Source organism: Hyposmocoma kahamanoa, unplaced genomic scaffold, assembly GCF_003589595.1.
Source record: "Hyposmocoma kahamanoa isolate Upper Pololo Valley unplaced genomic scaffold, ASM358959v1 100021, whole genome shotgun sequence".
Taxonomy (NCBI): domain Eukaryota; kingdom Metazoa; phylum Arthropoda; class Insecta; order Lepidoptera; family Cosmopterigidae; genus Hyposmocoma; species Hyposmocoma kahamanoa.
In genome coordinates this window covers 3163138-3188915 of record NW_020653200.1, presented here as the reverse complement: position 1 = coordinate 3188915, position 25778 = coordinate 3163138, and the positions used below count along the sequence as shown (strand labels likewise).

General features: G+C 35.3%; 2 protein-coding genes across 2 annotated transcripts; both read left to right on the top strand.

Moving 5' to 3' along the window:
• The first annotated feature begins 1702 nt into the window (after positions 1–1702).
• LOC113240294 lies at positions 1703–15265 on the top strand. Its single transcript, XM_026477562.1, has 11 exons — positions 1703–1718; positions 2105–2318; positions 3456–3669; positions 4591–4712; positions 5349–5527; positions 8725–8897; positions 9874–10006; positions 11045–11209; positions 12283–12441; positions 13528–13722; positions 15095–15265. Exons 1-10 carry the CDS (start codon positions 1703–1705, stop codon positions 13671–13673), a joined length of 1521 nt encoding a protein of 506 aa, XP_026333347.1. The 3' UTR covers positions 13674–13722; positions 15095–15265.
• LOC113227043 lies at positions 7407–8323 on the top strand. Its single transcript, XM_026459916.1, has 2 exons — positions 7407–7663; positions 7822–8323. Exons 1-2 carry the CDS (start codon positions 7410–7412, stop codon positions 8201–8203), a joined length of 636 nt encoding a protein of 211 aa, XP_026315701.1. The 5' UTR covers positions 7407–7409; the 3' UTR covers positions 8204–8323.
• Positions 15266–25778: the final 10513 nt, after the last annotated feature.

Here is a 25778-nt window from a genome sequence, read left to right as displayed (position 1 = left end):
TTATATTGCCACGGAAAGGAATGGAAGCGAATTTTTGTAACGATATTGTACATAGCATAGCGAACTTTATGGTCAATTGTGTAACGTGCAAACGAGATACGAGCCAAAATCTTCCGCGGAATTCTTGCAAATGCACAAGCATTCCGGAGCATGCGAGAAAATTCCGCTGCAATAGAAATTGAGTCTTCTCACACACTACTCCTCGCATCGTTCAAAGACATCAGCGGCGTTATCTTGCCACGCTCACTATTTACTCCCATATAAAAAAAAAATTCATCGTGGCACTGCCACGTGGGGTAGTACAGTACCTTACCTATTTCTGCCGCCAAGCAGTAATTTGAGCATTACTGTCCAGTTTTGAAGGGTAAAAGTGCTGATGGAATTACAGGCGCATGGGACTTGTGAATTTATGTCTCAGGGTGATGGACGCAGTGGCAGTGCCCTCAGATCTTTGCGATTTAAAGCTCAGAGTGGCACTGCAACTGTTATGGACAGGCGATTACTGATCCATAGAGTCCATAGAGCATTTCTGCCTAGCCCTCTCTGACATTATGGTATATACCGTAAATGTGACGGAATATTTTGTTTTGGACGTGGTGAAATTCCGAGTAGTTTCGACATAATAATGTCGAATGTTTGTGCTTGGATTCGACCTAGGCAAATGATTTGCCCATTCGAATGATTAGTATTAGTAGCATTCGAAGTCGCTAATATATTCACGCCATTAATGGGGTAGGAAAAGACCATCGAGTATCGATCGCCACGTTGCACGATTCCGACTAAGCACTCTTGTCTCACTACAGTCATCAATTTTTTTTATAGTAACCCTCTTATTTTTCTCACAATGCACTCCAGTCTTTTCAAGAACATTCTTGATGTAATCTGAGACCGTGACGCGACCGAGCTCCTCCAATGTCGTCGTTCACGTTGACTCTAACATGTCTCTTTTGCCATGCGTCGCTTTTACAATATCATACATTCCTTTCTCATTGTTATATGTATTCTGGATTGACTCGTCAAAATAAACATTTGTGGCAACTACTAGAGGCATGGTGTTATCGTTACTTAGAAATGGACCCTCAAAATAATCCTCCCATCGCCTTTGAATACTCTTCTCGTTCGTCACCATCACCAAGTTATGACTTTCATCCGTTATCAAGCGTATTCTCATGTTTTGCGAAAATTCCCCTTTCTTTTCGTGCACGTTTTTAGGATAATTTCTATTTATCCGTGAAGTTGTCGGCTAGGTTCTTTTGACGCCATTCTTTCACATTACCCTTTTCTTCTCCAGTTTCACTTTCGCATCGTTCTTAATTATCTTACACCATTGACCTTACACCCATAAGGATGGTAAAAAAAGGAGTATAATATACTCTCATAATCTGTATACTCGATATCTATGCTCGCATCAAAGAGAATTATGCTCGCATCCATTCTATGGCTCTTTATGTATTATTGGTTTCCATCTTAGAGGATGGAAATACCTTAGACTATTATTTTTTTCCATTCTGTAAGGGAAAAACTGTCTGTTTCCATAGTCTAAGATTTAAACTGTAACCTAATGTCTGTCAAAATCTAGTGTCAAAGTCAAAAAGCAATCATTTTATTGTTTACTTGATAAAGTAAAAATATACTTAATTTTGTTGTATTTATAATTTGTAAAATCTTTCTGTTTTGAGATTCTGATTATTTTGTTATTGAAATGAAAAAGGCCTTAGGTAATGTTATTCACAAATCACAACAATTGTGTGATCATGTAGCATAGATTTTTTTACCTTGTATGATAATCCGCATGGCAGTTTTAGTCTTTGCAAGAGTGTTCCCCAGATAGATTCGTTCGACAATTATTATTTGACACGGTGACGAACAACCAGTTCCTCCATTTGTCTTCTGGCGTATTTTAGCATCATTTTACAGTGATTAGAGACTTTTTATATAATAAACTTATACAGTAGGTTTTAGAGTGATTACACACCTTTTAGCTGCGATGCAAACACACGTTCCTGAAACGCGCGATTGCATCTACACTAGCGATTTATAGGCGATTGCACCGATGCAGTCGCACGCTTGCATCGCTGCCTAAAATAAGGTAAGGTAATAAAAGTACTAAGAATACAATTTTATGCTATTTCAGAATTTGAGTGCAAGTGTATTCGCTTTATCGGAGATCTAGAAACAGTGAAATGGTTGCTTTGGCCCCGCGAATACCAACCCAGTAAGGAACCTCTGGACGTAAGCGACTGGACCAAAGATCCTTACATTTGGCTACATTATGTCGAAAGCGCCGATGGTATCCTGCCTGACGACGATGTGTTACGGTCGGTTGTAAATCATTTTAGGCCAATCGATCGAGCTTTAGTGTATATTGTGGGAATGGGGACATAGGAATAGGTAGCTCAGTTCTGCCGTCCACTATCTAAAAGGCGGCTAAGTGATAAATGGTCAAATATATGTTTTCAATTGAATAGGATAGAGCACAAAATTATCTTTTAAAAACAGTTAAAATTAGTTGACGTATTCAACTTATCGGAACTTACCCTAACGATGCATAGTTGAAATATCATTAAGTAATATCGAGTTCTAAGGTTTTCGCTATTGTTACACATAGGAAATGAAACTATTTTTGACTCGGTTGAGTCAACCGCGACCGCGAGACCTGTAAAGGGTTGGTTTATATGAAAAAACAAATATACGCGATTTATATCCGGAAAAATAGTTTCATTTCCTATCATTTAACAATTTCAATATTCTAAAACTGGGTTATGGTTTTTTATGATATCTCAAAAAATGATTTTGTCTGAACTTGTATATCAAATCAAGTATACTCAACAATTGTTGATTTTTTTTGGTATTCACGATATTTTACCTCTTTGAGATTCATATATTTTTCCACTAGTTTGTTCTAATTACTAATACAAAGATCGAACACAAAGAAAAATTATTTTGCCCTGACAGGACTGCGACCACTATACCTAAAAAAAATTCAATGTGTATTATTATACACATTGATGTGTTGATGAGGTTTATTAACCTTCAGTGTAACGAATTATAGAAATAAAATATATTTCGTTTATGTCGGTGCTTTTCATTTTTATCATGTCAATAAAAAGTTAAATTATACCTCATATTTTTTTAAAATGTTTCATAACCCTGAAATGTCACTTTCACAATGACATTCGTTTGTTAACATATTTGATCTTGGATTTATACGGTAGTGTTTCTCTGCCAACTAAGCTGAGTGAGACAATAGGTGTCGCGTGCAGGGTTAAAAGTTGAAAAAATCAATACCCAGATCTATAACGACACAGAAGAATTTCGTCGACATGCTGACTCGACCAGTATAACAATAAGTGTTCAATCTTTCTATTAATAATTATAAAAACCAATGCTAAACTTGTAATAAGTACTTGGGAAGATTATGACTGTTACATACTCTTCATTGGCTGTATTTGCAGAAGCTTGCACACGCGATATTGGTCAATACACGATGTGCAGCGTTATTTCATCGGCGATCTTCATTGCGAACAGATCCTTTTCACATGTCAATATCCGAATCTGAGAATGTCAACTCGTCACGGCAGTTACCTTTGGAGAACTAATACTGCTACTAAGATACCACCCAAACTGTATATAAAAGAATTCGCTATATCCATGTCCGCTACCCTAAAGGTTATAATTAAAAATAAACACTAATTTTAAGATTAATAATTGTTAAACTTCAACGCTGTGGGCGAGGCATTGCTTGTAGAACAAATATGACCGATGGGACCGAAAATTTTTTGAACGGCGACCGCGTCCCGAAAACGCAGCGTGGACGTATCACGCGCAACGTGGATGACGACCAGATGGAAGGTGGCGGGGACCTGGTCAAGGTTGCGGGTATTATCGGTCGTTATACAGTAACGACCGATAATACCCGCTCGACGCGGTGTTTTGACGTTCAATTTGTGTCCAGAAATTGGCTCGATTTTATCGATTGTTACTGTCGTCTATTAGCGATGGACAAATCGTGTAAAATGGAACAAATTTGGTAGACATCACTTGTGGATTTATGGATCTACAAAACTATCCACTATGGCGCTCTACAAAAAACACATTTACTCTTTACAATCATCTGTTGCTATCACATTTACTCGTTTTGTTTGATTACACGTGTCGATCGTTAAAAAAGCGAGCATATCTGTACTGTAGGCACACTTAAACACCAGAGTTTCAGAGTTCAATGTGTTACTCAGCTGGAACGAAATAAAATATAATAATACAACATTTCTTTAGATATTATTTTAATAAATAAAGATATAAGAATGACTTTCCCGCTAAAAATAGCGGAAAAATGTTTACAAGATTGTAAAAGTGCGAAAATACAAATCGTCTACGGAGTTGGCGTCAAAACTCCAGAAGTTAATTCTATACCTCAAGATGAGCAACTTTTGTTTCAAATTAATTGAATATTAGTAGTGTGTGCTTTTGATAAATGATGTCCCAGCAGATTGATGTGGGTATTATAGATTTTCATGTCGTTGTACATAGCACCACATTTTTTAACAAACAAGTTTCACTAGTTGAATAATATCGACGCACTAATTACAGAAAATGGAAATTAAACAAGATCAAGTCGACCGACTCATTATATCCGATCAGATAGTACGAATTGGCTACTTGGACAAATTTAAAAGAGAAGAGTTTTTTCGAATCTTACTTAATATCTTAAGGTATGACAATGTGGATATCTATAATGAATTTTGTTAGTTGTTTACAAATGTGGTGATCTTCTCTTGAGTAATTATAGTCCATTTGTTTCGGTACTTAATGAAATGTAAACAATCTTGATAAATCTTTTTATTGAATCATCACAAATTATCATAAATCGTTACAAATTAATAGGTATAAAAATATGAATGCAATTTCATATGAAGCTAACTTTTTGTATTTGAAGGTAAGTAAAAATCATTTTATAAATTTATATTTCATTAAGTAGACATCTCAAAATTGTTTATATTAAGTTAAGTATGAATGAAAAATAATAAACTCTTTCCATTAAATATATTCTCAATACACGCGGCTAGAGATTATACAAATATATAAATATATTATACAAACTTTTGCTTTTTAAGACTGCTTTGAACTCTTAAAAATGTTAAGAAGTTGTACCTCATAATTGTAATTTTCAACAAAAATGAAAATCTACGTATATATAACGTAGGTATCCAGCTTCGTTGCTTCTTTCCATCAGAGAAAACAACAGATCTATCCCTTTCTATTAAAATTACCCTTCAAATACTTATGAATAATGGAAATGATATCTGTAAGTAGTATTTAAGATGATGACATTTAAAATGGTGACACAGTTTTCAGGACCGGTTGCAATTAGTATCTTTTGAAAATATGTGTTGTAAGAGACTAGAGGGAGTAAGATTGATTCAACAACTCGCATGCTTCAATGCACAAACGCTCAAATATCTTTTCCTATGGCGGTTTGTTCTACCCAATGAGAACCCCATCCTTGTAAACTACAGCTATATTAAGGGTTAGTGCATTAAACCATTACTTGTTTAATTAAAGTATTAGAAAGACTCTGCGCCCACTAACGGGACGGAACAGCAGGTGATTTTTAGGCGACTAATAGTAATATACCTTAGTGTAATAACATTATAGCTGAAATATCAATGACAATGGTCATGGCCACGAAAACAAAGCAGCGGTAAGCTTAGGGATCCGAGCCGGCAGCTTACAAAATGCCTCGTCAGCCTTTGGAATGCTTCGGCACTTCCCGAAAACCTAAGAATTTGATTTAATGTATATGTTCAATTTCATAAATAATAAATCAATTTTTAATTTGTGAAATGGTATATATCGTCGTCTTACAGTGAATAACCTCGTAAGTGATTTCTATGTAATTTTTCAAGACGGTAGTTAAAAATGTTGTGTAAAATGTAATAAACGCTATAATGCTTGTAGCTAGCATTTTAATTAGTTAAATTATATCTCTTTCAGATTCTATATTTCTTTAATTTTCCCTAATTTCTTGTAGCCTTACTGGTGGAAAGAGACAGTGGAGATAGATAGTAATCAGAAATGGAATGAACGAGTGAATGAAATATACATGAAAATGTATGAACGTGAGGGTCTACGTCTGGAATTCATAGTTCTTTTAAAATATGAAGAGATAACTTTCTAATTCATTGCTTTTCTAGTAATTTTTATTTATTGGATAAAGGTGATAAAAATACTGTCTTCCGACAAAGTTTCTGTTTCTATTTAATACTTAGACATGTGGAATAGCGCTACATTTCTATCGCCGTGACCGCCGTTCCGGTTCCAAAAAAATCACAGTGATAAATCATCGTGAGTTTGTCGCGACTGTTACTTCCGTGACCTTGTCACGCCTATAACTTACATCATGACATACGGTTTTAGCCAGCGGCTTCTTTCTAATACTTATAGCCGTTTTTTAATACAATGATCTAAGTTTTTACTCCCTTTGCAATAAGTTTCAATTCCATTCAAAAAGTTGATTTTGTATTTAATGTAATTTTGTTTGTTACTTATTCAATGCGAGTCATTGGATTGTTAAAAATAGCAATAAAGTGTAATGTAATTATATTTCTAGTAGAATACACAAACTAGATTATACATAAATATAAAATACCAACTCTTCCTATAATAAAACAAATATACAAAAATATGATTTGATTTGAAGAGAACTACAACGAGTGGCGCGCTCAGTCACCACGGAACGGAGATCGCGCATTGTATCAAATACGTATGTCGTGATGTGAGTGACGGGGATAGCTATTGGAACGGAGGAACACCTATGTGACTTTGGAACGTCGTTCCTTCGGAACGAGTCTCGGTAATACTACTTGACGGCGGATCATCGTGACGTTATTTATCACCCACCTCTAGTGGACAACAGTGCCGTGGGGCTGCTTTAAGGGCTATCCACACATATCCGAGTTGTGCCCGAGACGTAGACGGGCCGTGCTCCGTCAGGGACTTGAAAAAAATATCGTTACGTATATTTTGTATAAACTCGTTCACACATGTCCATGTCCGGGCCGACGCCGGGACGGGCCCGTAGTTCATACAAACTAGCACGCCCCGTCCACGTCCCGGGCACGGCCCTGATGATGTGTGTGGATAGTCTTTAAGGCGCAGATTGCGCATCTATTGTTTACGAGTATAATTTCATTGGTTTCCATAGTCTAAGGGTTATATGCTCAGTGCTCAAATATAGGTATTGCCAATTATATTATACTTGTAAACAAATCTTACTGGGTATTGCTATAATACAACGATATCAATATTGTTATTGGTGGGTTCGAGTATCTTTGAGACGTTACCAGGGCAACGACTTGATAATGCCATGGTTACAAACTTAATATCTAACGAGTCTGAATTATACAAAGATGTCTACTGATGATGAGAAAACAAAAATAGCTAAGTTAGTCAAAGGATTGGAAGTGCCAGATATAAAGCTCTCCGAACGATGTTTGGGATTGATTAAAGATTTTCATGAAAAATTCGATAAAGAAATAGAGCAGGAAGAAAAAGAGACAAAATCTTTTAGTGATGAAGTTTTGGAAAATCCATACAGAGTAGATAAGAGTTTGCTCGATGAGAATGAAAGGAAACTAAAACAGGTTCTTAAAGACTACAAAAGGTAAGGCATAATTACTGTGAGATCACGACGTATACAATATTACGAACTTGTAACGTGTAGGTAATTTATTCCTTAATGTAAGAAAACTGCTATTTTCATTACGTATACGACGTATACTGTTATAAACTTATTTTAATTAAAGTTGACATTGTTCACAGGGCCAAAAAAATATATAATGAAAGAACATTATCAACAGAAACTGACCCCAAGCGACCTTGGCGAACACATTCAAACAAGGAAAGACTTCTTCGTATTAATAATGAATTAAAACATCACCATGACAAAGGTTCGCACAAGATTTGCCCCTTAGATGAGCACATCATGAAAAAACTCGTACAGGAATGCGAAGAAGAAGCACAAGTAGCATCGAAAATTCCAGCTACTACACTCCGCGAAACCATCGACGAAGCAAAGAAAAATTTACCAAACTTTCAGTACCGGAAGATTGATAACACTACTGCTACGATGATATTACCCACAGCTCACAATACAGAAAATACAGACAGTGACACTAATATCCAAGCAACAGAAAGTATCTAAATAGTGCTGCTAAAAGTAACAATTCTAAGAAGGTTTCACAAGAAACTGAATGACGTAAAATGTATTGTACTGTTCAGCATTCCTATACTTATTCCTACTATATTTATTTTTCGTAATGTAATAAAGCGATTTTTCTGAATTTATTTGGCGTCTAATTTAAACACTCAGGAACAAATCTAGTATTCTTAGCAAGTTCATTTTAAGCAGCGGTCTCGGCGATGCTGCCACAATATATGAATTTATCAATGTTATGGATTTCACCAAATAACAATACGGCGTAGACTAATACTGATGAATAATACGATGTGATCTTTTACACTTCTATTTATAGGTTCTTTTTCGGTAATTTTAAACATATAAATGTCTTAAGTATGATATGATTTGACGATTGTCGATGTGGAAATGACATGTTTCATTCTTATAACGTCCCTCTTTTTTGTTTCCAGCCACACAACCCGCTCAGTTAACATAGCTTCCAGCAGTTATAATTCACTATAATTGATCATTTACTTGTTACTCAGGATCGGGGCAGTACATTCCGCGACCTGAAACAAGACAATGTTTTCTCAGAAGCTTGGGTGAACTGCGGAATTTGCGTGTGCTTGCACTGGAATACGCATATCTAGCTGATACCACCGGTGGTGCGCTCATATCGCTTTTGCCTGTAATGAAGAAGGCACATTTTAGATTACAGGTACACACCCAAAATGCACTTACCTTATTGAAACTAAGGTCTGTACTGGGATTTTAGTTACTCAGTTAATCATAGATAGTACGGAAGACACGAAATTGTTAACAGGTAAAAGGTGTCAAATGATAGTTATCATGCGAAATAAAACATTAGTAAGAGTAAAATATTTTAATTTTTTATTGCGGCTCGCCCCCGAAAAATTTGGGTACCTACTGTAAAAACCTACCTACCTCACGCAGTTGCGGTTTTATTTCAAAAAATCAAGAAAACAATCAAAATGAAAACGCTTGTCGCAATAAACTAAACCAAATCTACATTGAAATATTGTCAAAAAATAAATACTAGGTTTTACTACAACATGAACACGAACTGCGGGCTTTGTTTGGTACCATTGATTAATTGTTAATATTAATAATTAATGAATTGGTATCGTTAAATGTAATAAATACTTAATTAATTCAATTATTGAAGGGATAACGCAGGTAAAGCAATAATTTTGCTCCAAAACGAAACAATAAAATCATAACTTATCAATAAAACGTATGAGCTCGAAAATTACAAGAAATAAATTGAACAAATCCTAATAAATCCCCGCTTTATAGTCATGCAAGTTCTAATCAGCAGCAGGCAGCACTTGCACACTTTGTACATACCAATATTTCATATAAAATAACGAACTTGAATATTGGTCCAATAAGTGGCTGTACCTGAAGTATTATTTCGACAACCGCAAAGTAAGAATATAGTAAATATTATTCTCTCAAATTTTTGGTCAACTGTGATTGTGACGACGATATCAAATGGTGATTTTGCAAAGAAGGGGCTTATCTTCGCTGACGTCGATTTATACCTCAATATTACCGGGTTTTTTGAGAGCTTAAGTCTTGTAAGCCTTGTTTGAGCATATCAGCATACCCCTAACTATTCGTGTGTGCCTTAATTATAAATTTTTGTAAAAAAATAATTACGTATTTTGCAGTTGATTTGTCGCGAAGAGTCTATTCCTGGCCGAACTGATGCCGCTTTAGGAGCAGGAGGGCACACAATTCCCGATACAGCATGGAGGCGTGTCGCCATAGCCTGCCCTGATATTTACGTACTTCTGGCATTTCGTAAGAATCTAATCTAATCTAAATCTAAAGTCTAATCGTTAAGATTGTTGAGTAATAGTTGCTGTAAGGCTGCCAACAAATGGATTCCACGCCTGCAGTTAATGCGCTTGAGACGTCGACTGCATGCAGTCAAGAGTTTAACTGCAGACGTCGGCTGCAGTCGTGGTGGACCATAATTCGTGAATCAAAAATAGCAGATGATATTTGCTTTTTTAGAGTCTGAAATAACTTGAACTTCAGCAGATCTTTTGTAATAACGGCAAAAGGTAACGATTACTTGGAAAACAAAAACAAGATTGATCAAATTTTTCTTGACAGATTTATACCATTTGCTCAATTCTAAACATCATTAACCCATTTATACGTCTCACTGCTGAGCACGGGTCTCCTCTCTGGCGAGGGTTTAGGCTTTAGTCGTTTAGGTCCTTAGGGTTTAGGTCAATGCGGGTTGGGGGCTTCACACAACGTCAGAGGGTTGTAAATATTCTACGACGTGCAGATTTCATCATGTTTTCGACAGACGTATATCTAGTATATACATATATACATGTCTGTGATGTTTTCCTTCACCGAAAAGCTCATGGTAAATTTCAAATTAAATTTACCATGAGCTTTCCGAGCAACTCAGAGCGTACCTACCCTGATTCGACCCCACGGCCTCTGCTTATGCTACCACGGCTATTTCTTCCATTTTTTTCTGCACAATTCTAAAAGTTTTTGTTGGTATAATGGTACCTTTGTTTAAATTTTTGATGGGAAATTCCACCGCAGAGTGTATACGTGAATTTGTTGACAAATTAAAATTGAGGATTTCGATAGTGATATGTTTATTTCCTTAATAAAAAGTAAAGTCAAAATGAACTGAATACAGTTACAAAGTATAAGTAACATCTTCCATTTCTACATCAACAAACACACTGAGCTCCCAAATAAATGTCGACTGCAGACAGTTGTACATATCGACTTCGTGCAAGTAGTTCGTCAGTGGCAGCCTAAGTAGTTTAAAGTACAAGGTTTACGACTATGTCATGTCTATAGATCGTGTACGTGATTACGACAATATCAGAAGATTTTTGACGCCAAGTATCCCACTGCGAGAGACGCACATGCAGTATGGCATTGATCTGGACATAAAGCAAAGGCAGGACTCTGACCTCAGCTGTTTCATTCGACATATCGCTTTTCGCTACGCTTCTACGTTAGGTAATAATAATATAATGACATGTTTAAGCCTGGTTTTCACTATACGAGTACGCTCATGCGAGTTAGAACATATAGGGGTCCACTTAAATTTTGGTTTACACGTTACGAGTTCATCAGCGTCCAAGTAGCATTTGTGTCCCTGCACAATCAATATGATGGCGACTGATTCGCCGTTATGAGGTATAGGAGTTGTAGCAGATGTGTATAATGGCTGAAGTAAACATCATGAATGGGAAAAAACGGACCAGAAAATGAATTCTAAGACGTGACGTGCAACAGGAAGATAAAAACGTTCATTCCAGTTTTTCCTAGATGGCGCCGTTTTGTTTTCATAAAATGATCCGAGAATACTCGTAAGAATAGAACCGCGTCAGAGTCGATTCACGATCGGATGCCGACATCCGAGTGCGCCACCTGTATGACTCGGTCCGAGCGTGGTCCGAGAGTAGTCTTACAGTGAAAATCATAACACGGCATAACACTGAGCTTAAATTTATAAAACAAGTTTTGAGTTCAGCTAAGCAAATATGCTGGTTAAGCAAGTTTTTCGTATTTACAAAACGAACTTTCCCTTAGCAAGAAATTAAATTAAACTTTTTGTTTGCGTCTTCTTTGCTTAGTCGAAGTTCGAAGTTTGTTTTATAAATTTCAGCCTAAATGACTCCCAACAAAAATAAATATTGTTAATTGAGCGTAATTTATAAGTCATTTGCTAACTGAAACTCCGGTGGCACGGAAGCCGGCAGTTATAAAATAAGTAAGTACCATTTCACTGTTGAACATTAGGCATCAGGTCTAAAAATATTTTAATATTTGCCACGTTCACCTAAGGAAAAATAATTTTAACCCGATTGTTATTTTTTCTCCCGTGTTTCGTAATAAATACGCCAGGGGAGTATGAGCTTATTTTACAGTAAGAGAGTAGGTATATTTTATTCCTAAAAGGTACATGTCTCAATACGGTGCAATAAATTTCTGCGAATCTATCTCATAATCTTCAAAGCCTACATATTCACGATATCATTTCGCCTTAACATACTTCTTATGAATAGATTTCACAATTTTACTTGCAGTTACGCTTAGCATTCATCAGTGGCGATTTGCCACATTCCCACTGCGTCGAGTTTTCGAGCTAATGCCGAACCTAGTGCGATTTTACTATGTTGGGAAAGTGGAAGACGACGTTGATCTACGAAGAATGCTGAACGTCATAGCATGTGGTGTATATAGTAGTAAGTTTGACATTTGGAGGATTGTGAAGGCTGACACATAAAGGTATTTTATAAATATCCCCTATGACAGTAAAGCGTACAACACGTACAATTGCAACGAACGGCGTGGGAACAGACATTAAACAGAACATTAAATACTAAAAATCGGCTTTCATAGACAGGAATTTTATTTTAAATATCTTTTTACAGAAATTTTATTTGCTTTATTATTATGTCTATCAATCTATCTATCGTTACTATTGAGCATAGTAACTTATATAATATATACTTTGCTAAATAGTACCTACCCGAGAGATAGTTTGACATGATAAAGTCACAAATTAATTGCATAAATACATCGCATCAATGCCGTCGCTTAAGTTGAGTAATTGCAAACATGGATCGCTCAAGTCGCGCATGTGTGTTCAGGCAGACGATTAGCGACTGCATTGTGACTGAGTCGGTGCGTGACGTGGTGTTAAAAGTCCCCGTGTGTAACCGCACCGTCAGACATTACTTGATAGTCCTTCTTTGTTTCATTCATATCTTTCTTTTCGCAAGGGTCATATAGTTGAATTAAAATGTTTTTTCTTTTTTTTTCTTCATTTATTTGTGGCAACAAACAGTCATACATGAAATAGTAATTATTTACATATATTCCTCTTAAAATAGACCTATAGTGCCAGCAGATTATAAATAAATTATAATAAGAACGGCTGTAACATATAGAGTTATTTGTAATAATAACATTCTTGTTTTATGCGTTACTAGAGTTTTACATTAATATCATTAATTAATCTTTCTAAATTAAGTGAGCATGAGTAACAAAGTATATAAATATATAAGACAGAGTTTAATAAGCGATTACAAAATCATTCAATGTCATTTACAATTTGTAACATCATAAATTTACTAAGTGTGGTGTCAAAGAAATCAATATTAGAAAAATTTTTATTGTACATGTTGGTGGAACGGTAAATGAAGGAATTGCGTGTATATAATTTAGTAAATGGTGGGGGGACAAATAGGACAAATAATATTTTAACGTGCGTTTGATTCTGTACAATGTATAATACTCATATTGTTCAATTTTTTTTTAAATTGCAGAATTAAAACACATCATGGTTCAGATTCAAGACGAAGAATCAAACCGTGACTATTGGCGTAAAGCAACCGATGCAATAATGGAGGAATACAAAGACGTGTTAAATTTGTATGATATTAATTTTTGTTTGAGTATTTACAAGGTCTAAATTAACATTACCAAGTGATACATAGATAATGGGCCTGAATTGTGTTAAGGTAACAGTACTGTATAGCCTCGTCTACTAACTAGTCTTTGGTGCACTTTTGATTTTTTTACTTCTACAAGTATAACTAAATATTCCAGATACAAAAACTTCGTTAGTCGCCTAGTAGGAGAATGGTTGCTTCTTAATTGATAAGTCGACCTTCGATCTCTATAATCGAATCCCTGTGGAAGCATGTACCTCTATGACATTTATTTATAATATTGAGATGAGTCGCGTACGGACTCAACTTCGAGTCCTATCACGGAGAAATGTTAATTTTTGTTAGTGTTCGATCTTTGTATTAATAATTATAACAAAATAGTGGAGGAATTTCACAAAAAATGATTGAATATCAAAATGGTAGCAAAAAACTACAATTCATATAGCGACATCTTTGTTCAGCCTCTGATAACTAAAAGTACCTGACTGAGTGAAGAAAATCTTTCATAGATTCCTCACAGGTGGTGGCTATGGCAAAAAAAGCCGTTGAAACCAAATAAATACAAAGGTCAGTAACAAACAACCCTAGATTGGCATACAGACGCAGCTTCATAATATAGGAATTTGCTTTGTGTTATATCTTTGATTTATAAGTTACGTATATTTGTGAATGTACGTAAATGTGAATTAACGTAACGTACGTACGTTAATGTTTTGTTTTGTTTTGTTTTGTTTTTGTCGATGTTTGGAAATGTAAAAATTAAACACTACATTAATTATAACTTAAAAATGTTAAATATGCATTTATAGCTATGGAAGAGCGGTGCCTCCTGACACAGGCTTGATAAGCTTAATAGGCTGTACCATGCACTGTTAATGTAAAGTTAATTGTATTACTGAAATAAACATTTTATTATTTATTATTATTAATATTTAGCAGGAATAATCCTCTAGTGAAGGGAAACTCAGCAGTTCCCGACAGTGAGACTTAAGGTTGACGATGATGATTTTGATGATAAAGTACTTGTGATAGAAATATGATTAAGATAACTTTTCTGGATAGCGAGTAATTTATGATCTAGAATAGCTAACCGAAACCGCTAAGTAACGTTTGATAATGGCCCTGGGCGGCACTGTACGGGGGACGGTAGCGAGCGTATCCGGCCTCAAAGTATTCAAAATTTGTTATAGACAAAATTAGAAAATAAATTCCACTGTTTGAGAAAACGATATCCCGAACAACAAAGGTGCCGTCGGCAGGCGAATATAAAAACACAATCGAGCCGAGTCTGCTCATTCGAACTATTTTTGTAATCGCGAAAATAGAGACGCAACGCCACTGCATCATGCATCGGGAGCCTATTCTTAAATATTATATTCATAAAAATATGACAATATTTATGAAATTTAAAGTTTTGTTTGTACTCGATTTTATGTTTCAGAAAAAGAAGAAACTAAATGGCAGAATGCAAGTCAATAACGATACAAATTTCAAATCCTTCATATCGGAAACTGTTACAGATTGTTCAAAAAAGTTGATCTTGTCGAGGTGGAAATTGACAAAATGTTGTTTCCTAATAATTCTGTTATTGCTTCATAATTGAAACCACGGTCTATAGGGACTGAAAGTCGACGTATCCTCGTTATTATAAGTTGGTGCATTTTATTTTTTTTTTTATTAGATATTGATTTATTTTAAATATTTTATATAAATGTGTTTTGTAATTTTTTTAAACAACATGTCTTAGGAGATGGATGATGTATTACTTGGGGTTTTTGAAAATGACATTAATATATGATATTATTATTTGTCTAATGTTTATTTTGTAGTGTTTTAACTGCCTCCGTGGCCGAACGGTTACCATGCCGGACTGCCACGCAGAGGTCTCAGGTTCGATTCCCGGGCCGGGAGAAATATTTGTATGGCCTACATTTATTTCTCTCGTGAGTTTGGGTGTAATTTGTGGTTGTCTATGTGTGTGTCCATGGCACCCGCGACACAGGGTTTCCCTAGTGCGGGGCTATGTTGATTGTGAGCGTTATTGTGAGCGTTATGCGTATGCATGTAATAATAATAATAATGTATTCAGATAATAGACCCAAGCAATCGTTTCCCATATTTATATAAACTTTCAAGTTACGTAACTATGATACTCCTATGAAAATAAAACAAAAAACACCCGCCATGATAAATAAACGCTTAGACACCTGTAAATAGCATTTTCTGCATCCACCGATCATAAAATCTTCGGCACATAAAAATCAAGGCATTTTATGAAACGGCGCGATTTTGTTAAACTTGATTGTTCGTCTTCGTGAAGCAAATGTTTGTCGATATTTCAATAAACAATCAAGCCATATAATAATGTGTTGAGCGTTCCTATTCTTACATATTTCCTCATGTTAATTTTTGTTTTTATCAAAAAGAGTTCACAAAAACGAAATTAGAGATTTCTTGGTCACTAAGCACCAGTGTATTTTAAAATGTCATCACAACAAATGTACACCAGCACAATGATCTTTTTTTTTGCGTATAAAATCCAGAGTGTAAGCGCTTATTGCACTACCCGATTTCATGGGCCCTGCGTTAAGGGTGGCCCCTAGTTCTGGCACCACTCTTATTATAAATCAGTCGCCCTCACCAGGAACCCTGACTCTTTTAGACATCCCTAAGATAGGGTTAGGGTACCTTGAAATCGGGTAGTGTAATAAGCGTTTTTAAATCAACTACAACATCACTAGTAAAATTTTAAATATTCGATTATAATGTTGGAATTAGTCACGCCATATTACATGACAATGACTTTTTAAAACATCTTCTTTAAGTAAGTTTAAGGTTCTTAGATTTACGTAACTCTATTTTAATTTCCGGATCGCATAAATATGCTATTCCAAACAAATCAATGCTTTGCGCCCTTTACAAATAGCTGTTACCATGAGACCTGTATCTTGAATTTTCAAAATTAATATTTATTTACTTTTCGAAAATAGTAATAGTATAAGGTTTAACACTTGCAGGGACTTAGTTGTAAAGGACAATGCAAAATTATCATGTACATAGGGCGCTCTATAAGTTTCCGGAACTGGCCACTTACCTATACAATAATAATAACGCACACACTCAACATGGCCCCGCACTAGGGAAACCCTGTGTCGCGGGTGCCATGGACACACACATAGACAACCACAAATTACATCCAAACTCACGAGAGAAATAATTGTAGGCCATACAACTATTTCTTCCGGCCCGGGAATCGAACCTGGGACCTCTGCGTGGCAGTCCGGCATGGTAACCGTTAGGCCACGGAGGCAGTTATACAATATTTAAAAAGTAATTACTACATTTGGTAATTACTACATTTGGTAAGTAATTACTACATACTCACACGGCCAGACAGACAAATGAATTTTTGAAGGTGAACAACGTTGACCTTATGTGCCATTCCGCGTACAGTCGCGACCTGACATCTTGTGACTTTTATAAATTTCCAAAAATGAAAAACCAGTTACGCGGTCAACGATTTTCATCACCTGAAGAGGCTATATGTTATGTCACGATTCGAACATCAGCAATGAATACGTGTGGCGCACTATAAGTTTCCGGAATGAATAAGAAAAAAATACTATAAATTGTTTCTCAAAATATTCTCCGTTAGCGTTAATGCACTTTTTCATACGAATGAACCAATTTTGAAAACATTTATGCCACTCCTCCGTGACAATCTCTGAAACGTATTTTTCATACTCTTCGACAGCCTCTTCTACAACCAATGTCTACAACAATCAAATTCGAAAATGACGCCACATTGTAAAAACAAGTGACAGTCAGATGAAACAAACTGTATTCTACAGCCAAAGAGTTCCATTTTCAAATGTAGTAATTACTTTTTAAATATTGTTTATGTAAGAGGCCATTTCCGGAAACTTATAGAGCGCCCTATGTATTAGCAACGATGAACGTGAATGCAGATATTTTTTACCGACTTTAAAAAAGGGAGCAGGTTCTCAATTCGACTATGCTTTTTTTTGTTACGCGATATCTCCGGCATTTGTGAACCGATTTTGATGATTCTTCTTTTTGTTGGAAAGAGGATACATCAGAAGTGGTACCATTTAAATTTGAAGAAAATATTTCACCTTTAAGGGTGGCAAACTAGGGGACGAATGATTTTAAAGTCGGTCTGTTTAGTGGCTTTGAGGAATAGCTAATTTCGCCAAAGGGTCAACTTCTTCATTAACACTCACAACTTGCATTATACGGGATGGAATCCACTGAAATGTAATGCATAATTACTCAACTCGTAAAGCTTTGCAAGTGTTTTGTACGCTATCCATACATCTGTGAACCCAAAGGGGAACCGACCTATAAGTTGCAGTTTCGAAACGCTGTAAAATCTTGTAAATATGGCAATTAATTCTAAAGTCGGCTAACGGAGCCTTAGAGTTGGCGTTAAATTTAGAGATTGGGCTTCCTGTCATATCCCTATTTTGAAGAGAATGAGGCTTCAAATAAACCGTTTTTCTCAATCAATTAAAATCGAAACATATTAAAATTTAAAGTACTGTATTGGGAACCATTTAATGTGGAGCCTTAATACTTGGTAATTTTATATAATTTTACATCGTCGCCTTACTTTCTCAAACTCGTATCATAAAGCACAAAGTTACTGAAATGCAAAAATTGGATTATATATACAAATTTTGAAGGCTGATTTTACGTCACATTTGCTACATATTCACATACTGGCTTTTATCTATTCTTAAAGTAATGCGTTCAAATTAACACCTTAGGTAAAAAAATGAAAAGAAAGTTTTGCCGTCCCCTGGTTCGGTACCATTTATGGTAATGAAATGGATGTCCCCAGCAACTACATAACACGTAATATTGAAACAATTTCTTAAATAGTTGATGTTAATGGAACGAATTTATTTTTAGCTAGATAGGTACGATAGGTAGGTCACCACTATGATGAAAGCACGACTAACCGAGCCAGTATAAACTCCCTGATGTTGTGTCAGGGCTGACATGCCCGTGGCACTGGCGGTCATTACAAGATAACATTGTATAAATATAAATCAGCCATAAAATTTGTTTGTGTTTCACGCGTGGACTTTTGGACTCGTTGAAAATAACCATTGTCTTTTTTAAATACATCGGCGTCATATAAAAAATACAAGTTTACGCTGTAAATGATCTATCGCGCTTGTGACTAGCATCCTTTTCCCCCCATTCTAAAATGTAAAAACGAAATTGTACATAACAATAGACAACACATCCAAACTCAGGAAATAAATAAATTTAAGCTATACAAATATTTCTTCCGGCCCGGGACATCTGCGTGGCGATCCAGCATGGTAACCGTTCGGCCGTGGAGGCAGTAAATTAAAAAAATAAAAGTGCATCGAATTACACACCTAGTCTCTAAATTTTGTACCAGACAGATCATACATTCCTTGAAGACTCCTTGTCATTACGGTCGTATTTCCAGTGCTTGAAATCATACTCAAGTCTGCTCAAGTCCTAACTTGAGCATTGAGTAGAGTTCTGGAATACGACCCTAAGACACATTATGAAAATACTAAACTACTGAAAGTACCAAGGTTGGTATTAATCTTCTTTCTTAAATTCTATGAAAACAAACGCACGATGTTACAAAATCAAATTTATTGATAATTATATTAGGTAACTAAATTTGATGAAAACATGAGGGTACCTGCATGTCCTTAAAGATTGTAAGATATGAACCCCCAACCAAGGTATAGATGAGGTCGTTTAGAAATTGAAATAATCAATTCTAATCAACAGTAGTACGCGGCTCCCCACGCATCTCAAACAGTGTTGGGCGTTAATCAATTAAATTTCAATCAATAATTCAATCAGATTAAAAAATCTATTCAATTGCAATTGATTTTAATTGCAAATGATTTTAATTGCAATTGATTTCAATTGAATTCCGGCCGGTTGGGGGCCCCGGTTGGGAACCCCGCTTGGGGGCCCCGGTTGGGAATGAAGGATCTGTAACAATATTAAATTTATATGTATAACTGCGCAGGAGTATTAACATGTCCAAATCAAAGTCTACTAATAACAGATGTGCTACGTTTATCAAACAGTAATTTAGTAAACCAAGGTTTATCCGGAATGTTCTCTTGTACCAATCCATAATACTTCCCTATGGAACATTGACTTACAAATAAATGGACGACGGGTCTAATACACAAATCACGAAAAAAATGTCCCAAGTCAACCTATTTAAACGTAGTGACATGTAAAGGAATATGAAAAAGCTAAAACGTTGAATTTAAATTGTAATGTCATCGCAGTACTGTCTATTTTGCTTGCTTCGCTGTCAGTCGAACAAACGAAGACTAAAGCGTGAATGACGCTCTGTATACGATTTTAACGCCCTATAAGTTCGGACACTTTTTAGCGCGGGCCCGACGTCCATATAATTGTATGTCTATGCTTTGGAGGTACTATTGAGCCGGAACTCATTCCATGCTTCATTTAGGTATACTTTCGGGAGAATAGCCAAATCGTGACAATAATTATTGTAAGGACATATGTCACCGTCTTGAATAGCTGAATTAACCAGTTGGTCTACTATTTCATTTCCACGAATACCCACATGACCAGGTATCCAGGCAAATACAACTGCATATCCTTTAATGAAGCATGATGAAGGAGCTCTCTGATGTTAAAAATTGTTGGAGATTGTTTATGACGTTTAAGTGGAAAGCGAGCCAGTGCCTATGCCTGTAATGACCTCTTTGAGTCACTAAATATAACAGTCTTTCAAGCTTGGCGAGAAGAATATATTCAACAGCTTTAAAAAGGCCATAGCATTCTCCCGTATGAACGGTCGTTTCCGGATGAAGTTTGACCTTCTGAACCACTTCATATTGAAAATGGTAAACGCCAACACCTACGCAACTATCATCAGAATGTTTGGATGCATCTGTAAATATATATTGCCAATCAGCCCATTTACTATTAACAATAGAGTTAAATTCAGCATTTTCAATTGTATTTAACTTGCAAGTTTATGTGAAGTGAACTGTAACTACATTCATATAAAGGAAGACGATAGCTTTGGTAAGTAAGAGCGTTGATGTTTTTAAATTTTCGGTAACTTTTAACTATACAAAGAATATTTTTATGGGCCCAATATGTAGAAGTGTTAATTTCAGAGTCTAATTGTTGTATTTTCGAAAGTAATGTGTTAAGCGTTTTATCTAGTTGGAGACAACGGAAAAAGAACCTATCGCTAAGGTACTGTCTTCTCAGAGACAAGTGTGGTCCACAACAGTCAACCTGTAAGCAATTAATTGGGCTAGATCTCCTCACGCCTGTGATCAGTCTTAAGGCTTTGGACTGGACATTGTTCAACTTTCCAAAGGCAGCACCATTACCTGAATGTAGGAGGAAGGTTCCATAATCTAGGACACTTCTAATTAGGGCGTTGTATAGGAGTCTCTTAATGACTGGATGGGCTCCCCACCAAACACCGGTTAGACATCTTAAAATATTTAAGAGCTGTTCACATCTCTTCGTGACATATTCACTTACAGGCATCCCATATGCCTGTAAGTTTACGAGTCCAGAATTACCTCCAGGAATTTAGTATGGTCTTTCAGTGGGAGAGGCGTATCACCATAACATATATTTACTAATGGTGGAGTACGTTTTCTAGAAAATATGACATTACTTTTGGTTACTGATAAATCTAACTCGTTTCTATCTAGCCAATTTCAACAAAATGTCCAAATGTATATAACAGTAAATCGTCCGCGTACTGAAGGACGTTACATTGTTTAATAGAGCATTCTAAATCAAAAGTATAAATGTTGTACAAAACTGGGGGCCAATCGATTTTCGAAAGGTTTAACCATTTAGCGGACAAGCCTTGAGGTAAACCTTTCCGAACTGTTCTATTTAAAGTTTCGTTTTGTCCTAAATTTAGAACGTTATAGTGAAGAAATCTCTTTGATAACATATTATTACAAATAATAAAATTTATTAAAAGGATTGCAACATTTAGCTGCTCTAGTTTACTTTTAAGAATTTTAATATTTACGTTATCATTATGCCGTGGTGATGTCAAGAAATGCAGCTATTAAGGAGTCGTTTATAAAGAAAGCCAATCTCATGTCTGTGGTAATGGTTGACAAACTGTCAAAAGTACTTTTGCCTTTTCTAAACCCGACTTGGCCGTTAGTTAATAAACAATTGTGTTCTAAGAACCGTTTCAGGCGATTTTTAACTAAATGTTCACATATTGTAGCTAGAACAAAAGCTAAAGCTATTGGTCTGTATGATGACGGATCTGAAGCTTGTTTATTTGGTTTCAATAAAAGAATTAAGGACTGTGGTCGCCAAGACTGAGGAACTTCGCCTGTGAACGTTACTGTATGAATTAAAGAAATATAGTATTCTAGACAAGCACTATTTGAATTAGAAAGAAAAGAATACGGAATCCCATCTTCACCTGGCGCGGAATCTTTAACAGTTGACGGAACGCCCTTTAAACCTTAACTCTTCCTTCGCTCCTGGCGAAGAGTTAAGAGGGAAGAGTTAAGGTTTATAACTTTGTTATTGTTGATGGCAAAAATGGAAGTGGTGAGGGGATGATCTGTTCTGAAACTGAGGGAGGGGCCAAGCGGTCCATGATCGGTTCTGCAAGAATAACAGAAAGACTAGGTACGTTTTTGAGTGGAATGAAAAGCAGATCTAAATCTTCTGATATTCTGCCAAACAATGGAGGAATTTACATTGGGATCTAATGAAGTGCAAAATCTTTGCCATCCTCCAAATTTTTTCTTATTGAGCAGATTTTTTGTAGCATTGGCAATTAAAATATAGTTAATAAAATTGTTATCGGTCATAGAAGTACTATACAATACAAGTATTTAAAATGCATAAATTATGGCTATCTTATAATTCTAATAATTGTTCCCCATAGTAATTTGAAGTAGAAGAGTCCCCAAAGGCCCCAAGTCATATGGTGAGAGTTAAAATCTCCTAAACATACAAATGGTTTTGGTAGGCAGTTAAACAGTTGATTAAGATCTTTAAATATATTATTGTGTCAAGCAAAGTATATAGAAATGTAACAAATATTATTTACCATTGCAGCTAGAGCAGAGATATCATTATTTATATAAGGGAGAGGAAGAGTGCTAACTGTAAAACAATCTTTGATGAATAAGGCGACACCGCCAAATCCATCAGGTCTGTCAGACCTTAAACAATTGAAGCCAGGAATGTTGATAATATTTGCCTGGATCAACCATGTCTCTTGGAGACATACAATAAAAGGTTCATATCTATTAATTAGAGTAATTAATTCATGTTTCTTGTTTTTTTAACACTGCAACAATTCCACTGAATTACTGTAGCTTTGTGATTAAGATTAATTTTTTTCGCCTATAGCATATTTATCTCTATTTTCCCATTATTGAGGTACAAATTTGTGTTTTGCAAATATGGAATCGAGCGTCGACGCTTGGTAGCATTCGAGCGGCTTCGCACGTCACTTGGATGCCTTGAGGCGTCATCAAGTGTCGTCGCGCGTCGCCAGGCGGTGTAGTTAAAAAACAGCTCGCGACGCGACACTTCGACTCTGCGCCAGTGTTAGTTGAGCCATGTAGGTCGCCCCATGTATTTAGATTAACAAAAAAAGTTATGACTGTGACATGCAAAGTATAATATAGGTGCCCTAGGCTTTACTTTGTAAATATAAATCTGTAAAAAAGAAGCGCCTATTTTTGCAAATGCTAGTGATGACAGACACCCAGTCTTTTAAGGCCTTTTAACAAACATCGACTAATTTTTAACGCCTCGCGACTAGTCTAGTCTTTTAACCCTCAAGTCTTGAGTCACAAGACTAAAACAAAACTAATTCGAGTCGAAGTCTTTTCACCCTAGGAAGCTTAAGACTTATAGGACTAATAACTAAAACGACTGGCGGCTCATAGCCTCGGGAATCGCGAGTCATGACCCGTATGGCGTTATTTTATTTTTACCCACAAGGTATTTATTTTACGATTTTTATTATATTTAAATAAACGTGATTATTTACTACATACTACTTACGTCATTTTTATTTATGATCTAAGAGATTACCGATTTCACCGGAGCATATTCGACGGTTGAACAAGACACGTATACTGACAATATTCTTTTGAGACAAGAACCTAAATAACCATTTTAAGTTTATTATAAAATAGTAAAACTAAGTAGGCACTCTCCATTATTAACCCTAGAATAAGCGGAGCTCCACACGCGGAGCGACAATGGGCTTGATTGTGACTTCCAGTCCAATCTCAAATACTCATAATATTGATACTGGAATAAAGCATGCGTGGGTATCACTATTTCAAATAACAGTTGGGAATGGAAAACATTTACGAGTATTAAACTACTTAATTTCACAAGAGGAACAAAATAAAATGGAGAAAAAAAATTAACTGTAAATTAAACAACAATTTATATACAGACATCTCGCATAGAGATTTATTTTCAATTTTTATATAAAATTTAATAATAAATAACGTATTTTAACTAATGTTCTCGTTGAATACATACATTTTTAATCTGAATATAAAAGCTCTGTCTCTTTTAACTCTAGTAACGATTGTCTATTATTGCTGTGGATTCATTTCACAAGTCTGCCATTACAAGCGTTTGGAAGTATTTTCTAAGTAGAGAACACAAAGATTAGCATTTTTTTTTCATATAAAGTTTATTTACATAACATACATAGTAACTCACAAGAGTAGCTATAATTAATAAAAAAAACTCAGTAGCGGAGAGATTAGGTGAATGAAGAAGAGACGCATGCACGGGCCGCGGCGGCATACTGATTCACGATAGATTTGAGACTTCACCTGCTAACTGAGGCACTAATATAATTAAAAGTAAACAATAAAATATCTATTAAAATCAAAAAGTTACAATTTATAAAGAAAATGTACTAAGGGCGTGAAAATCAAGATTTATCCATGGACATAACAAAAACAAACGGAATTTTTTAATTACTTTAAAGGAAACATAACTTTTCATAGTTCATGCCTGATACATTTAACGAAGTTAACGATACATTTAACGAAGTTAACATTACGTTCGTTAGCGAAGTTAACATTACGTTTCAACAGTTGTCCAGGCTCGATCCTAGTTTTTACATTTAAGTTACTATCAGTTCGAAATTAGCTGTCTATACCTATATCAATGAAAACAAAAAGATATACATATTTTTAATTATAAAATCTTTAACATTTATCATTGATTTCATCATAACTTCGTTCGCATGTTATGTATAAATAAGTATCTGTGTATATATTTCATAAAAACCTAGTTTCTCAGATTTCCAAAATATTATAATAATATTATGATTAATCGCTTATATTTTACTTGCCCACGGCCTCTATTGTAGTTATCGCTTCATAGTGGTAGTGGCTAGCTTTTACACAGAATGTGTATAAAAGTTAATAGAATTTTTGTCCTCGCTAAAGTTACGTTAAAGCTGTCATTTTGTCTGATTCATAGTAAACGATAATACTGTAAAAACCAATTGCAAAAAAGACAGTAGAACGTTACAAATTTGACAGAGTAGAGTGAGATAACATAAAAATAAGACTCGTTTGCAGCAGCGTCCATATAAACTGACATTTAAGTCTGGAAAGTCGAAACTATTACAGAAACCAATTGAGCGAAAGAACCGAAGCAAAAGAAAACGAAACTTAAATTGTGCATCACAAAAATCCGAATTTAAAATCAACATCAACCAAAAATAATAATTGTAATTACATAATCGAAGAAATTTACTTATCATTTCATGTCATTCTCAAATAAAATAAATTATATATTGATATTCCCTATATAGATACGAAAATTACGCAAAATAATACATACTGATTGATAAAATAATTAGTAATTCTCCAATAATAATACGACACGAAGTTACGCATAAAATTTTAAGCAATTTTAATTTATAGATTCTTGATAAATAACTATCGCATTAAAAAATATTATACAACTTTTTCTAGCTTGTTAGGTTAAGCTAATTATGATAATTCATAATAATAATATAATCTATGAATTCCGTGTAGGATGATTCTAATATA